At 35.1% G+C, this 18,427-nt stretch overlaps 1 protein-coding gene across 29 annotated transcripts in view; it reads left to right on the plus strand.

The window, feature by feature from the left end:
- The window catches only part of adgrl2a (adhesion G protein-coupled receptor L2a), a 97,171-nt gene that overhangs the window by 75,196 nt on the left and 3,548 nt on the right, over positions 1 to 18,427 (plus strand). For 4 of the 29 annotated variants that reach the window (XM_026220872.1, XM_026220874.1, XM_026220873.1 and 1 more), the window contains 5 exons: positions 797 to 863; positions 7,771 to 7,862; positions 11,634 to 11,802; positions 11,919 to 12,047; positions 13,880 to 13,976. In XM_026220872.1, the coding sequence (XP_026076657.1) occupies positions 797 to 863; positions 7,771 to 7,862; positions 11,634 to 11,802; positions 11,919 to 12,047; positions 13,880 to 13,976 (554 nt within the window). Of the gene's footprint in view, positions 1 to 796; positions 864 to 7,770; positions 7,863 to 9,883; positions 9,911 to 11,633; positions 11,803 to 11,918; positions 12,048 to 13,879; positions 13,977 to 14,880; positions 14,936 to 15,610; positions 15,740 to 16,137; positions 16,156 to 17,807; positions 17,861 to 18,427 lie in introns of those variants that run through there. The other 25 variants (XM_026220861.1, XM_026220865.1, XM_026220862.1 and 22 more) reach the window with 20 other exon arrangements.

Genomic DNA, 18,427 nt, shown 5'->3' on the forward strand with positions numbered 1-18,427 from the left:
GTGTCAGAATGCAAGTATTTGCTTTTTAAGACTGACTTTCCGGGTCCAAATGCTTTATCAGATTATTAAAGACAAATGGTGCTCAAATATACACTCGGGGTGTGCTGTAGTAATACCAAAATATCAAGATACTAACTTGTATCTGCATACGTAAATCTCAGATGAGCAGATGGTGATTCATCTTTTATGAATCTTTCAAATATTGGTGTCTGGGATGCAGTGAGCCCAGACGCTGTAGTGTACACAGAGCTTTTAAAAGCATAGCTTTAAGGGATAGTTCCCCCCAAAAATGAACATTTTATCATCATTTACTCACCCTTATGTTGTTCCAAATTTGTATGATTTTCTTTCTTTTGTTGAACACAAAAGATTATATTTTGAAGAATGTTGGGAACCAACCAGTTGCTGAAGTGTTTGACTTCCATAGAATCTTTTTTTTTTTTCATACTATGGAAGTCAATGGCTACCAGCAACTGTTTGTTTACCCATATTCTTCAAAATACCTTCTTTTTTTTCCGTGGAAGAGAGAAATTGATGCAGGTTTGGAACAACACAACGTTGAGTAAATGATGGCAACATTTTTGGGTGAACTATCCCTTTAAATGACATGAAATGAGTTGATATCAATTGATGGCAATATATAATGTAATACTTATGCCATTATCTTTAACATTGTATTTAGAGAGCAAGCACAGTTTGTTAAAGAACATGTTAGAACTCTTGTTTTTGTCTAAAGTAACTGGATGGCTTAGACATGTTTTCTATAAACATTTATTTTATTGTGTTGTCTTCGCAGATGCTGGCTCAGGATGGACAATCACTTCATCTGGAGTTTCATTGGGCCCGTCACCTTCATTATCATGGTGCGTTCAGTGTCTAATGACCTTCACATTGCTTACGATTGAATATGGCATGTACATATTTATGTGTGATTGAATGCTGAATACTTGCGTCAGGTGAAAGGACAAAAAAGTGAAATGTCCAGTGCAAGACCGTGTTTCAGAGTTTAAAGAGTAATTGAGAAAATCCTCCAGTGCAAAAACATCGAGCTGCCTTTGTTTCTTCAGTCTTATTCACCAGATTGCAGCCCATTGATTTCTGCTTAGATCGGTTCAGTCTTAGCGGACCCAGTCAATGCGGCCTGCAGAGAGGTTCGGAAATGCTGCTCTTAAGGCATTTATTTATTTTCTCTCTCTCTGGGATCGTTTTGATACGATGTGGCTTTTTCAACATAGCATCAGAGCACAACATTATGCTGAAATGATACACAGCAGGGCGCTTTCAAGCTACGGGGTCGAGACAACCCATTGGGATGTGGATAGAAGAAATGGCAATGTCAAATAATACAAATCAAAAACCTATATTGTTATGCTCAACCTTTTAAGGAGGTTGCTGATGATTCTCACTGACTTTGTTAGCCATGAAGAGCCGGTCATATAGCACAGCTGCAGTTTAAGCGTGCTGCTATTTGCGAACCAAGAGATTAGAGCTTTGGACTAGATTGGGGAGGTTAAGAGGAAGTAGGCCTGAGAGAGACAAAGATAGAGAAAGAGACTAGCAGGTGGTATTCACATCTGTCTGGCTGTTTGTTTGCCCTCTTAACGCTGGATGAAAAAACAAATCGTCTTCCTGAAAATGGAAGGACAAGAGGAGATGTCTGTGGAGGGTTGAACTTTATTATATCCTTTATGGTTATGTAAACAGACCAGGTGATCTTCCTGTCGGGGTGAGCAGTGATGGAAGCTCTGTTTATTGAAAAGACTTTTAGTTGAAAACAGATTTAGAGAGACACAGATGGTTCAAACCAGTGTTTGTGCTGCAATAAAATATAGAAGGTAATTAGAGAAGTGGCCTGAAACATCTGCATCTGCTTTTAATAATCAAATGCTATGAAATGATCTAGAGATTACTTAAATATACAAAAAAATTAAAATAAAATGGAATGTCACGTGACATCCTAACCATAGAGTAAATACAAAAGCCGACATAAAAACATTTTTAAATGTAATTATTAATATGAACTGATTTGCTGTGACTGTAATTTGTTACATTTCTATTACCGTATTTTTCGGACTATAAGTCGCACCTGAGTATAAGTCGCATTAGTCCAAAAATACGTCATGACGAAGAAAAAAAAACATATATAAGTCGCACTGTACTATAAGTCGCATTTATTTAGAACCAAGAACCAAGAGAAAACATTACCGTCCCCAGCCGCGAGAGGGCGCTCTATGTCTTCAGTGTAGACTACAGGAGCAGTGAGCAACATAGAGCGCCCTCTCACGGCTGGAGAAGGTAATGTTTTCTTTTGGTTCATTTCTCTAGGTTCATGTCAAATTAATTTTGATAAATAAGTCGCACCTGACTATAAGTCGCAGGACCAGCCAAACTATGAAAAAAGTGCGACTTATAGTCCGGAAAATATGGTAACATTTTACCTTGACTAGTTAGTCAAAGTAAAATCATTCTGTGCAATGTCAAATTTAAGTACAGATATTTGATGTATGCTCTCAATTAAAATGAGGTCATAAAACCTGAATGCGTAATATTTATAAACTGCGTTTGAATAGTTATCAATGGAGTATAAGATATCCCTCTTCTCAACATATCCAACTGATTTTAAAGAGGCTGACAGCCCATGAGATACTGCAAACAATACATATTTTTGAACCGCTCTTACAGGAAGTCCTACAAACCCAAAGATCTACTAATTTAGCGGCTGCAGTGCTGGATGAGGTGTGATGTATGTGTTTGCGGTGTTGCTGATAATCAGAATGCGTGTTCCAGTCATCAGTGGCAGGAAGCTTGTGACCCTCTATGAAGCTGATTTATTGTTGCATGCTCTGCTCGGGCAGCAAGCAGCACTCGTAGTCCTCAGGCTGCTTGACAATGCTAGATAAAGCACAAAGACCAGAGACTCTCAGGGGAACGTGAGACCAAGGTTTCCTCCAACCTCTGACCCCTGATTCTCAGCGACAAAGCGGCTTTGTCTTTGCCAATGAGAGAGCCAGAGCATATCCCATTATTCAGAGTTTCAACCATTTGGCTGTGCAGAGGGGAAGAAGAGTGTGATCCTGTTCAATTAGTGGAAGCCCATTGTGGTTCTCATTATTTTACATCTATTTTCAGCGTCCTCATGCACGATGCTGCAGTGATTTAGAGCTCCATGAATTTCACAGCTAATCTAGTCCCGTTTTCCATCAATAGGATTCCTGAGAAGTTGTCTTATATTATATGCAAGTGTTTTCCACAGATTTCTACCAAAGAAAAGTTTATTCTGAACCTGGCTTTACATTTGCTGTTAATACATTCTGGTCTCCAACAACATGAGTGCTGATGTCTATTTTAACAAGCAATACTATCTTCAACCCAAGTTCAGTGGAAATGCATATCTGTGGCAACATTTTTGCAAAATATTACACTGCTTCTTGTTTGTTTTGTGACACGTCACAAACGTCAATGTAAAATGTAAAAAAAAAAAAAGACTTTGAATCTAGCAACATTTTATTCCAATTTGTTTTATTTTATTTATTCATTTATTTTATGTATTATTGCTGCTCAGAAATATAGGGCTCTATTTTAACGATCTAAGAGCAAGGTCTAAAGCGCACGGCACAGGTGCAGTCACTGATCCGGTCCAATCCACTTTTGGTAGTTTAACGATGGGAAAAACGGTTGGCTCACCCAGCACATGGTTTAATGGCGCTTTTCCACTGCGTGGTATGACTCAGCTCTGTACGGCTCAGTACAGTACGGCGTAACTCAACTTGGGTCAGTTTGTGTTTCCACTCCACTGTGGTTACAAGTGCCTCTACTGCCACGACTCGTGACAAACTTTTTCATTCCGTGTCGCTCCACCATGCTCTTGCTGGATCTGCTCCTATGCTATCAACGAGAGGAACGTCTGTACTTCCTCTGTACAGCCATTTTTTGGTTGTTAAAAAAGGTGTGCTCCTTCAAAACACTTGCATTCGATACTTCCCTGGCTGTGCTGATTTAAATCTAGCGGTTCTGTTGTGTTTGTCTGTTGAGATTCTCTCCAGCCAGTCAGTGATCAGCAGAGTTTGCATGACATGTTTTGATAATGGTACGGTTAACTTGGAACCTCACCAAAAGCGGTACTAAAAAAAGTAGCAGGTACTGCACCCAGTGGTAAACCCCCAAAAGTGAACCATATCAAACCGTACGGTGCCGTACCATGAAGTGAAAAAGCGCCATAAAAGGGTTATCGCTATTCTCTTAATGGGTCATGGGTGTGTTTTGGGCATAACATGCAATAAACCAATCAGAGTCTCCCATTCCCTTTAAGAGCCAGTTGCACTCGTGCCATGACGAATTTGCGATTTACACAGCGGAATTTAAAAGTGCAAAGACAGAATGCGTCTCCAGAAAGGAAACTGATCTGCTAAAGCACAAGCAAATAGGTAGCCTAATTCTAATGCATGCAATGACTATCCATTATGACATGTAGGAATTTTAATATTTATGTATCCTACACAATCATATTTTTTTACATTGTAATCCTTTATTTTTTTTATATTTGGCATGTTTGTGTGTGCATTCATGTGTGTGTAATAAGCACAGTGTACGCATGTTGTTGACTTGCCTACATAAGACGCCATTGACTTTAGATCAGGTTTTAGTTGTTCATTGGCGCAGTCTATTTCAGTTGCCTCAAAATAGCAACGCTATATCTACTGTATCAATCTATCTATATCAACTGTATTACTTTACTAAGCATGCGCTATGATAAAAGCATTTTGAAGAAAGATATCATTGTGCAGCGAGTTGTTCAAAAATTGTCTTTATCAATTGAGAATCTGTCCCTCTAATTATAGTTTGTGTGAAAAAGAAATCAAACTTATTGGTTTTTTACTGCTTCCAGTGGTAATTTCAACTGGAATATGCAGTGAATTTTATGTATATGTATGTTTTTGGAGATTTACAGAATTGTAGAGAGAAACACTTTTCCAATGAGCCTATATTGACTACCTTGGTTAAATTAGCTTCACCTGAAAGACAAATAGCTTGAATAGACTTGAATAGCCTGGTATGGACACCCTGTTCATTTATAACTTTATTTTGGTTTTGGGGTTTTTTTCAGTTCTGTTCTGCTCTGTTGAATTTTATGATGACTTTTGCATCAAAATAAGTTTTTAATGGAATAAAGACTATCATAACTGTTGGCAAAAACAAAACAAACAAATTGTTTTGATTGTAAATGGCTAGAAAGTAATAGTTTGTTATATCATTATATGGCTCTCAAGTCAGTGAAAACATGGTAGAAAATGAAAGCAGTGATACTGAGAGAAGTTCACACATCCACCAGCCGAGCACTGGCTCAGGCAGGACAGCCACCACTGCTTTTGTTGGAAAAGATGTTGCTCAGCTCTGTGGCACCAGGCATATAAGATCTATGAAAACCAGGACATTGAGCAAATGAGCGGTTGGAAACCATTAGTGTGTGTGAGTGACGTTAAAACACGCTTAGACTGGGACACGTTTGCATCATGCAGACAGTTCCATCTGCACCTTAAATATTTAATCTGGTTCAATCGGAGTTCAAGACGCACACACACACACATATGAAACACACGCATCCAGCTTTCTCCAGTGGAGTTGAGGGTCTTCTGCTTGGCTAGCGATTCAGGGATGCTAGGGTTTGTAGGAAAAGCTTTTTTCGGAGTAGAGTAAGCCCATGGGACAGGCAGGAACAAGGAGCTTTAGGAGTGTAGTGGCTGGTTTGCTGTTACCACTCCCTCTGCTGAGCATCCTCACTTCCTCTCGTCTCATCAGATCACTGTCAGTGCTCTGGCGGCGTGAGAGGCCTTTTACAGCTCTGAAATTCAGGCACAAGGGCCGCAAAAACCAGGCATAACCCTGCCACCCCCTCCCTCTCTCTCTCTCTCTGCGAAACCGTGGCGCTTGATTGCATGAGCAGCACGTTATTGATCGCCATCACTGTTTTGATGGCAGAATGATGAGCTTGTGCACCCGAACAAGTAGCTGAACTGAAGAGCTTGTTTGAGCTGGTGACACTGCCACTTACGAGAGCGGCCGCAAATGATAGACTGCTACGTCCTCGCCTGTCTGTGCTCCAGAAAATGGATTAGACCAGAAAATGTTCCATCACCACATAGTTGTCCCACATAGTCGTAGCTATTGGGAAGTCATTTTACTCAGTGCGTCATAAAGTATGACCAATGCATTACTTAAGGTTGTTACAAGGTCCCTCTAATGCTGTGTGTGACTTCAGTGTCCATGTCTGTTTTAAAATTGCAAAACAGATGTGCATGAGATCGATTGCTCATCTATTGTAAATGATCGACATTTTTAAAGCAGAATTTGTTCCTTTTGTTTTGTAGATGAAGGCCCTATGCACTGTTTACTCTTAATTATTATTATTATTTTTTTCCTGAGGAAAAATCACTTAAAGTAAAAAATCTTGATTTGTTTACAGATCAGTATAATTCATTAACTAAATTAATTAACATCTAAAGGCTAATATAAGTAACCTAACAGAATGAATCCGATCCCAAGTTGGTAAGATGAAAAGGAATGTGTTTACAGCAAGTGCATTTACAGATCAATCCTGGAGAGCAATTGTTAATCATATTTACTAGGGAAAAACAAACAAACAAACAAACACAACTTTTCAGTTAGCTTCCTTTTGCATTTGTGTCAATAAATGAAAATCTAAATAAATACATAGATCATTTGACTTTTCATATGAAACAGATCTATGGAAGATTATCTACTCACTTAAATAATTATATGAAATTTGAAATGATTTTCCATTTAACATTATGAACACTTGACATTTTTGTTAATTACGTTAGCAATAAGTTTACACTAGCAAATAACCTAGAATAAATGTTTTGCTCATTTAAATCAAATGTATTTATTAACAATGTAATATCTGATGATATTAAATAACATTTTCATATATTTTATTGAATAACCAAATATATATGTATAATACCGGTGGCAGAGAAAATACACATTTGACTTTAAATAAAATAATATTGTCCATAGGTTTGTAAAAAATAAAATAATAATAATAATAATAATAATATATATATATATATATATATATATATATATATATATATATATATATATATATATATATATATATATATATGTTAACATTGCATACGCCATGCAATCACTATGATGAACACAGAGTCCTGTGATGCCATGTGTAATGTTACGATTTACTTTTGCATTAGTGTGATAGTTTGGTGGTAGTGTATTGAATTTATTTGCAATGCTGAATGATTCCCTGCTAAAATCCCACTGAGCGTAACACTGTAAATATACATTTCTGTTTATTTTCACAGACTGAGGGATGTTTTCCCTCCAATGTTTTGCCACAATTGCGGTCCGTGGATGTTTGTATATGCAATATCCCGGGGATATTCCTTAAAGTTATTTATTTTTATCTTATTTTTCGAGGAAATCTCAAATATCCGTTTATCCATGTGTGGTCTCTGAGCGTCTCTGAACTATTGTGTTTTCATTCAGCAGTCAAACGCTGTTATTGCTTTTTTGTATTCTTGTATTGATATACTGTATAGCGACACTGTATTTGGCGCCAGTCATCTTGGCTTTGTCTCGCAATATGACAGATGGTTATTGTATTAGGCACTGGCTGAAGGGATGCTTAGATGGCTGTTTTCAATTAATGCTCCTAATAAAACTTCACTTATCTAATCTTTTAAGTTTCCTTTTTTTGTTTATTAACAAAGGTCTTTTGCTTTCGCACAGCTCAATCTCATCTTCCTGCTCATCACGATGTACAAAATGATGAAACACTCTACATCGCTGAAACCTGATTCCAGCCGGCTGGAGCACATCAAGTAAGTCACGTATTTCCCCCACGATATTTCAGCTCATGTGGAGTCGAAGTGTGCCGCCACACACTAAGACGAAGCTGCATTCCTAATCTAACATTTACAACAGGAACAGACATTGCTTCCTGGTTACCCTGTATGTAGCATCTACAAAACTGTCGTTTCTTTTCTGCTTGGATGAATTTAAGTGTGTCGACTAAAGGGATTCAGATGGACTCCAGACAGATGTTATTCTCTTCAGGTGCACGTCATCTATTAATGTGAGCTATGGCCAGAGAGGCACGTAATGACTGAGACAGGCTCAGCGCTGTTACTCCTTTACAGTGACCACAAAACTCTTTTTTCGAAAACAACCCGCTGTATTCAGAGTCTTCCTGCAGAGTGAATTCAGATGTGTGTGTGTGTGTGTGTGTGTGTGAATACAGCACAGTCAAAGCACTTCCATGTGTTTCCTGTGCGAAGAGGGAGATCTCTTTCTGTAGCTGAAAAGGACAGAAAAAGTGTGCTGGTTGACCACACAACTCTTTTTTTCGTTCTTTTTCTTTTTTCTTTTTTTGCTGGCATGGCAATGAATCTCTTACTGGTTATATTTGATTATATTTTCTATTGTTTTCAAATTGTGATATATGTAGTTTATATATTAAAATATAGGTTAAGATAAAATCATTTTTTGGTTAACACTTAAAGATTTCAATGCATGTATTATCTAACATAAACTAGCAATGTGTTACATAGTTTTAAAGCATTTATTAAACTATGTTTTTGTTTTTTTCGTAAGTTGGTAAAAAAAAATGTTATTGTTTGTTGTTTGTTTTCAGTCTATGAACTAATGTTTAAAATGTTTATAACTTTAAAAAATGTTTAATGTTTAAAAATCAAAAATTGTAGGAAATGTAGGAATACTGTTCATTGTTAGTCTGAATAAAAAAAAAAAAAACAGAATTAAAAGCTTTAGACAAGTCCCACATTTTGGTAACAAAAGTTTCTGTAACCCTTGGACTCTGTTCTTGGAAAGAGCCTTTGTATGTTTTGGATTTGATATATGACACTGATTGCATTTAATGTGATCTTTCAAACTTAACACACAGCCATTGGGGAAATATGCATATTTTATTAGATTTAACAGCGATATAGACATGAATAACATGCTTGAAAAATATGTTGCTCACAGGCATTGTGTCAGCCGTATGTTGTCTAAATTTCTCTCCACCCATCACCACAGGGCGAGAGGAATCAATCCGCTAAACTCTGGGCTCATTGCAGCATGTTGCATGTTCAGCAAGCTAATCTGCAGCCTTTCGTTTCATTTCTGCGTTTCCTATCTCTCTTTCTCTGTCCTCTGTCTGTTCTCTTACCCAAACCAGTAATTATCGCGTCTGTGATGGCTATTATAATTCTGATTTGCCTGAGTAAGATTCACAGTACAGCTGTAACTTATGTCACTCATAAAACATTACTGCCGCATAAAATAGTGTAAAAGCACTGCCACATTTCCCCTCAGAGAACCATCTTTACGCTATTTAGAAACCGGCATAAGGCAAAGCAGCATGGAAAATTAAATGTACTTGGCAGTCTGTGTAGAAACAATTAAAGAAAATTTACAGTGGCAGTAAAGTTTTATGAAAGTCATGTCATGTAATAATCATGTGTGTTATTTCAGAATTAACTCTATTTACTTTCTCAATAAATGTCCACTATTGTGCAAGTTATTCTAAAGAGTTATATAAATAATAATAATTTATCTGTAATTATTACATCTGTAATTATAACAGAAGTTAACTGCATTGTGATGCAGTTTCATGTTGTCTTTAAGAATTCATAACCTGAACAGCTGCATTTATTCAGGAATTTTTCAAGAGGACAAAATCTTTGTATTTATTTTTTTAATTATTATTATTATTTTTTATCTTTTTCCAGCTTTATTTGATTTTGGAACTTCAGAATTCTTACATTTGGACTTTAATGCTAATCCATCTGATGTGCCTGATCTAATGTTGTCTCTCTCCTCTGCTGGCCATGCTCTCTAGCTATGAAGATAATAAACCATTTATCAAGTAAGAGCATTGGCTAGACATCTGTGCCACAGCCTCATGGTTGCTTCCCTTGTCATTTTATTGTCTGTTTGCTGGGCTCTTCCAGAAGCGCTGTCTCTCTGTGCTGCTCATGCGCACCGTATGTCTGTCTGTCTGTGGCTTAACTGGTTTCTTAATTTTTATTCCGCCTGGACCATCTTAAATTGCTGTACATCTTCAACTTCAACTACAACTTCATACCCTCATATCCTTAAATCCTTCAAACCCATAACCCTCTCTACCCCCCTTCCTGTTATTCCTATCCTCAAACTCCTAGACTTCCTCACACTGACACATTCTCATACACTTCATATGGCAAACCCCTTAATATATTACTACCCTCAGGTGCCAAAGCGCTCATGGGCTTCATTTTCACTTTCTCATTTCTCAAAGTGCCATGCCCTTATTTACCACATATATGAGTACATGATATATCAGTGGTTATTGGCTTATTAGTGTAATATTTTGATTTATTTTTCATTCAACTTATTTACTTAGTCCATATTGTTAATGTAAGCCAGTATCACATATTTAACAGTGCATCCTAATTTCCACATATATTTTATTAAATGTTAATAATTTAGATTAACTTTACTCTCACTTAAAGTTATTTTTTAAACAAAAATAAATTAATATTTTGTGAATTTTAAAATGCTAATCCATATTTTATACTATGCATTGCAATGTCAAAATGCTATCTATCTATCTATCTATCTATCTATCTATCTATCTATCTATCTATCTATCTATCTATCTATCTATCTATCTATCTATCTATCTATCTATCTATCTATCTATCTATCTATCTATCTATCTATCTATCTATCTATCTCCATCTTTTATGCTGTGCCTTAGAATCTTGTCAAAATTCACTGTTGATTTTTTTTTTATTTATTTTTTTTATAAGAAGCATTATTTAGGTATTATTAGTTTATTGTATAGAACTAGTTTACAAATCATTCATATAGTGTCATGTATTTATGTAGCTATTGATTTATTTATAGACACAATAGTCATTTTATCAGTTATGTGCCATAACTTAAAAAAAAGAGAGAAAAGTTCATCTTATTCGCATAGGATATTGTTTTAAAACCAAGGAATCCTTAGCTCCATCCATTATGCCCCTCATTTATAGATCTCAGTGCACCCTTAACCTCAAAATAAATAAATAGAAATCTTTATATCCTGAAGCCGTCCTATTCCTCATGCCTTTAAATCCTCATCTGTTGGTTTCTAGTTTCATCTCTCATCTCTCCTCTGATGAAAGCAAGCTCTATCTCTTTGGTTCCTTACAGCCGAGACCTGTTGTCAGCGCCTCCTCCACTAAAACGGACCAATCAGAGATGATTCCTGCTCTTTCTCTTCCCCCTCCGTCTGAATGCAGCCCAGTATCATGCGTCTATACCCAGTATAGTGGCATGCAGAAATATCTCCACACTCCACTGCCTCAAAACTGATGAAACCTTTTTTTTTTTAATGATAATCCTGCTTTCATATGGGATTGATTAACCTCTCAATGATATGTTCCACTGCATTTCCCATCTACTTGTGCCTAATACGTCAGTCCAAATGATTTTGCGAACTGTGTTTGATTGTATTGTTTTGCTGAGATCGTAGCTGTAAACGCTGTGATGATTTCTTCTCTTTGCTGAAGGAAATGTCCCTCTCTCATGCCTCATTGTTTGTGTTTTATGTGCTCTGGAAGGTCGTGGGTCATGGGCGGCTTTGCTCTGCTGTGTCTCTTGGGCCTGACTTGGTCAATTGGGTTGTTCTTCATCAGCGAGTCGTCTGTTGTCTTAGCGTACCTCTTCACCATCTTCAACACTTTCCAGGGCATGTTTATCTTCACTTTCCACTGCCTGCTTCAGAAAAAAGTAAGTGCTTCTTGAAATATATTGTTCCACCCGAGCCGCGGCAGCACTCGATTTTAACGAGAAGCACACATGAAAAAGTTAACTTGATAAAACAACAACATTCCTTTGAACTGCAGGTTCGGAGAGAGTACAGCAAATGTTTCCGACACTCGTACTGCTGTAGCGGGATCACGACTGAGAGCTCGCACAGCTCCACAAAGACCTCAACAACACGGACAAGCGCTCGCTATTCCTCTGGTACTCAGGTACAAACACTACTGACCCAGTTTCCATTGTTTTCATTTCAACGGCTTTTAACGCAACAGTCGGTTATGAGACACATTACATATTGGAATGAAATGAAACTCTGTGAGCGTTTCCATCTGATCCAGTGCATGCACACACACAGGCACAGAGCTTTTTGTCAGTATTATTATTTTTTCATGTATTTGCAGACAGACTTTAGAGATTTCATTTAAACGTCTTTATGATAGATTGTATCATATTATAGTGAATCAAATAAATAGTTGTGTATACTATGCAATGTTTAGATAGGGGTCTGGAATACTATAATATTTACTTTCTAAACAGTATTATGATATCATGTGTAGCATTTGTCTTGCAGATATTTTTTTCATACTGATTTATAGTTGTAATGTGAAAAAAAGAGTATTTTATATAACACAATCTTCCCAAACAAATCAAAGTGATTATGTAGAAAAGAAACTTTGTGCATTTTATTTAAAAATTATAACATGTGCAGACAAATGTTTAGCATATACATGATGATGATGATGATGATGAAGCTATCATATTAAGTTTATCATAAATGGAAAGCACAACATTTATATATTTATATAGACTATGTATGAATATCATTTTTAACTATTTATTTGCTTAAATGTTTTGTGAATGTACAACATTAATTCAAATGCTCTATGTAAATATATGCATCCTGACAGTTTAATTAAATACAAAAAGACAAATCATACTTAAACTGTAACAGCATCAGCATAGAACAGGAGCTTATGTTACTTTAGAAATCATTTACTGCCTACATTTGTACTATTTAAATTAAATTAAATTAAATTAAATTAAATTAAATTAAATTAAATTAAATTAAATTAAATTAAATTAAATTAAATTAAATTAAATTAAATTAAAAAGGAAAATAAATTAATGCTTTTAGCAGATGCTTTTATCCAAAGCAACTTACAGTGCATTCGGGCTATACATTTTTACCTATCATGTGTTCCCGGGGAATCGAACCCACAACCTTGCGCTTGATAATGCAATGCTCTACCAATTGAGATTTCTGTTCTACTCAGACCAGATATTTCAGATCTTTTACTCCAATTCACAACAGGTTTGAACAATAATGATTGAAATCGCTGAACCCCTTTGTTGTCAAAGATCGTCAACGGCCCCTGATTATTGTTGTGTCACTTTCACAGCACGCTAAACATCACACTCTGGACAAACTATGCGATCAGTAAAAAGATTAAAGAATCTAGCTTCTATATTTGATCACTGCAAATAACACAGAAATATTGAAATCATAATTATAAATACACTAAGTAATAACAACACAAGGGGAAAAAAAACTTCATTAATTCTAAGGGAATTTTTAAGGACGTATCATAAACACTTTTTAGATAAAATATTTCACAAAAATACATTTTTAATTGTCAAGATAATATTGCTACACTTTATTACATTTTTAATAGAACATGTCTTTTATAGGATAATAATTAAAATACATATGAGGTTACTCTGGTAGGGCACGTGAACTTTTAGATAACTGTCTCTGAATGCATTAAAAAGACTGCTACCAGTTGCTTTAAAGTCATTGAAAAGGCTCAGAAAAGGGAATTTAGTTCTGATAAAAGCTATCATTTGCTTCTAGATGCCACTTGCTTTGATATTTTTTTGAGAAATGTATGAATGTCATTGCATCAGATAAGATGACTGAAGTGTCCAAAGCCATCTAAATTATTATTTACATATCAGAATTTTTTTTTTTTAAAAAGATGGAACGCAATTTTTCCTTCCTGAAGATAGCGATCATTGTTTCATGGCTGTTTGTTCCTCTAATCAGAGTCGAATCAGAAGAATGTGGAACGACACAGTCAGAAAACAGTCCGAGTCCTCTTTCATCTCAGGAGACATCAACAGCACATCCACCCTCAACCAAGGTCAGCCAAACTCACTTCAGCTCGGTTTCATGGAAATGTTTCTCTGAAATAATAGACGAGACATAGTGATCTGTAATCAGCCAGCCATGTTTAATTCAATTGTTCAAAATACTTTAGTATTTAATTGACCTCATAGTTAATCAAATTTCTTAACAGCCAACAATTGTAAAAGATCTGCAGTAATGAACTCCTCAACTTTCATTTGAGTTAAATACCAAATTAATTTGTGTTTTAAGCATTTCAAGAACTCTGACATTTATTTTAAGTTCAATTAGGCCTGCTTTAGAAATCAGATTTTATGTGTATTTATGCATATTCCAGATACATTTATGTTAAACAAGTTATTTATTCAACTGATAAGCTTATGAAAAACACGATTTCTGGTAGACATGCACAAGGATCTGTTTGAAACCACTCATATGTGATTTTAGCTGAAGTCAACATGAAACAGCATCCGCAACCCTTTTACTAATGTGATGTGACATATTTGTCAGATAGCAAATTAATTAGACTTTGAAAAGTGGTCTCTGTGTGTCAGGTATTTTGGGTGAGGCGATGGATGAAAAATAAGAAAGATTGGTGTGAAAGGAAAGTCATTTCAGAGGCGAAGTCATTTCATTTTGATGAAAGATATGATGCCAAACTTTTTTTTTCTTCTTTTGAATAGTAATGAATCGTTCACAAAAACATCAGGAATATGTATTGAGAAAGTAAATAGCATCAACTTTGATTTCATGTTGACTAAACTGGAAAATTAAATGACTAATATCCATTTAAAGACACAAGAATCCAGACAAGCCCTTTTGGGCCGGTGTTACACAGCTACAATAGTGAGTCAGTAGAAAATATGCCCTCGGTCACCAGTTTCAAGGATTTAGGAAAAAAACTGTCATTTATTATTTAGCCAGGGCTGAAATGCATGTGATGAGAAGATGATGTTCAACTCTAGCTGACCTGCGGTAAGGTTGTATTATTCAGAGCCGTTTGGTTTGGCTTGCTCTAAAACACTCAGCATGCTTTTAATGCACGAGTTCAAGCACAAAACACAAAAGGTACAAAAAAAGAAAGTATTTGTCTTTCTGTGCTTCAGTGTCTCTGTTTAGAAACAATAACAACAATGACTGTTTTCATTTACAATATTGATATATTTGATATATATATATATATATATATATATATATATATATATATATATATATATATATATATATATATATGTGTATATATATATATATATATATATATATATATATATATATATATATATATATATATATATATGGATGGACAAAAAGTTTGTAGAAATTTGGAATTTTCATTTTTAGCACATTTTATTTATTTATTTATTTATTTTTATGAATTAGTAAGAAGCTGTGCCCAGTATGGTAGTTAAATTAAAATTATTATTATTATTATTTTTTTTTTTTTATTATTGTGTTTTGCCATTGGCAATATTCACCCATTGATTTTCAATGGAGGTTACCATTGACAAATATTGTTAACATATAGAATTGGTGATGTGAAAATTTCTGCAAATTAATTTGATTTAATATTACCAATTATATTACATAAATATGCAGCTTAGGTCAAATAAATAAATAATCGTATTTGTCCTCTTGTTTTTGTTGCTTCAGGAATGACGGGCAATTATCTTCTTACTAACCCTCTTCTGAGACCACAAGGCACTAATAACCCCTACAACACCTTACTGGCTGAAACTATCGTATGTAACACACCAACGGTGCCAGTCTTTCACTCTCCAGGTGTGACTACTAATCCACTACACTCCTTTAGTCCTTCTGCTCAAGAGTATTATCAGAGAACTAGTCTCAGCACGTCTGTGCTCAGAAATTATACCGATAGATACGATTTATTATTATATACGATAGCACAGGGTAAAGCTATTTTTCTTCACTATGAAGAATACATGTATGTATATATATATATATATATATATATATATATATATATATATATATATATATATATATATATATATATATATATATATATATATATATATATAATATATGTTATGCTCACACATTTTTATTTTATTTCTTTTTCATTTAATATTAATAAGCAAATAATTTATGTTTAATTTTTTACACTTGACACTGTTAACTGTTGTTTTCTCTTTCCCCTTCCTGCACACACTCAGTGACCTACAGAGAGACAAGTACGCAATCAGTTTTAAATTTGCCCATCAAATTAAATTGCTTTACCATAACTTAACTATCTGGCCATCAACAGACCATCCACATATTGTCAGCACATTGTTCAAAATCATTACAGTTGCTCTCAGTGAAACAATACTTTCATCGCCTCCGCATTTTACAACTTTGGGATGATGGCACGATGCATGCCCATTACACACACAACAGAGATTTCTTACATGTACACACATCATTCTGAATGGAGAATGTGTTAAAATCAGTCGCCTTCTCTCTTTGTTAAACAGTCTCGTTTGGGCTGGATTCATCCAAATATTTTCTTCTCAGTTCAAAGCTGAATTGCTACAGACGTTGAGGCCAGTCTCTTCAATATGAAAAGCACATAGTTTGCAGTTAAATTTGAATGTTTAACTGCATGTTACTCATTCACTTATGAAACTGAGATTCTGATGTTTTATGAAAATTAAAATCTTATTTTATTTTTTATTTTTTTTTGTGGATGTATAAAGTCAGAACCCATCAAATTTACATTGGTTCCTTGCAAAATATCCACAGGTGTAGTTCATCACATTAGCTATAGACATGTTCCACTAAAACTAAAAAGTGTCCAAATACTCTTGTTATATATTTTTTAGTCATTTAAGTTATAGTCTTATTATTTTACATAATTTATTTGTTTTAACTTCCTTTTAATTATTTATTTATTTTCTTCTGTAAAATAACCTATTTTGATGTGGTGTTAAATTATTATTATTATTATTATTATTATTATTATTATTATTATTATTATTATTATTATTATTATTATTATTATTATTATTATTATTATTATTATTATTATTTTATTTCCAGGTATCCATATATTATGGAAGCTTGTTTCCAATAAATAAAGAAATTAATTAAAATATGGATTTACAATTGTTTGCAATTGTAAGAAAATGTCAGAATTGTGACCGACTTTTTTGTCTTCCGGATTGGTCTTTAATAACTCGCAACTACAAGTTTATATCTCACAATTCTGAGAAATTAGTCAGGATTGTGAAAAGGTTTTTTTTTTTTTTTTTTTTTTTTTTTTTTTTTTACCCCGTGGCCGAAACGGGCTTCCATGGTGTATATATAGTGTCCCCAGTGTAATCTCTGGATCCCTCCTCCGGTGTAACACCTCGATCTGTCTGTTTTCGAGTTTAGAGAGGAATTCTGATAGAGAAAAACCCTCATGTTTCTTAAGCCCTTCCGTCTCAATATACAGCAAAAATCTCTCTCAAACTCCCTTTACTCAAATGACTGTCCCTCTTCTGTTCCCCTATGCCGTCTCCTTCCCTTGTCTTGTCATTTTTGTGGAATGGCTCTGAGAATGGCTCTCGTAAGATGCCGTTAAAGATTATGGTAGCTCATGCAGACAGCCACTCATCCACCGGTGCGCAAATGAGCTCCAATTACCACAGTCCACTACTGCAAACAAACCCAACTGTGACATTTAACGGAGGGAAAAGGCCTTAATTTTGACATGAATTTAATTTGCTAAGTCCTTTGCTTGCGCTAACGTTGTAATTAGTTTTTGTTTTGTTTCTTCACCCTTTTTTTTCTGTTAGTGATATCTCATCGTGTTTTACAATGAATCATTTCCTTTTTGTTTTGTGTTCTTTTCGTTCATCAGCAGCGCTCAGGTCTGCTGGCCTGAACAGACAGACTTGATGTGAGTTGTTCAGAGTGAGTTTTCTCTCTCCTGTCTGTTGGATGCTTTGGCTTTCACTGGCTCTCTGTAGTGTGAGAAATGGCTGTTTGTGTGTGTGTTTTCTAATTTTGCTTTTTTTTTCCTGTTTCTTTCAAACCCTTCACCCCCACCGCCTTAACTGCTTCAAATACAAGCTGATGTTGATGAATTCTGTGACTGTCACTGCTTTTTCATCTGTGAATACACATCTGTGCCACTCTTTCATTTCTGTCTGTGATGTTCGAAGCCTACAGAATGATTTTAATGTTGTTTGGGATGTAGTTGAAACCAGTGTTCTGAAATTGGTTATTGTGAATTGTTCAAAATTGTTTGATCGGGGAAAAATTCTGAACTTCAAACTGTGGAGAATTCACAAAGAATGAAATGTGCCTGCGCCTGTGGATTCAGTAAGGGAATTATGCAAATCAGGTCAGGTACATCTAGATGTAGAAGACTACTGTGATCTGGCATACTTTGCTGGGGCTGTAGATCTGTGATCCAGGCACTTTACTGTAAATAAAAAAATAAATTAAAAAAATCCAGAAATACAACTACACATTATT

Source organism: Carassius auratus, chromosome 36 (genome assembly GCF_003368295.1).
Source record: "Carassius auratus strain Wakin chromosome 36, ASM336829v1, whole genome shotgun sequence".
In the NCBI taxonomy this organism is placed as follows: Eukaryota; Metazoa; Chordata; class Actinopteri; order Cypriniformes; family Cyprinidae; genus Carassius; species Carassius auratus.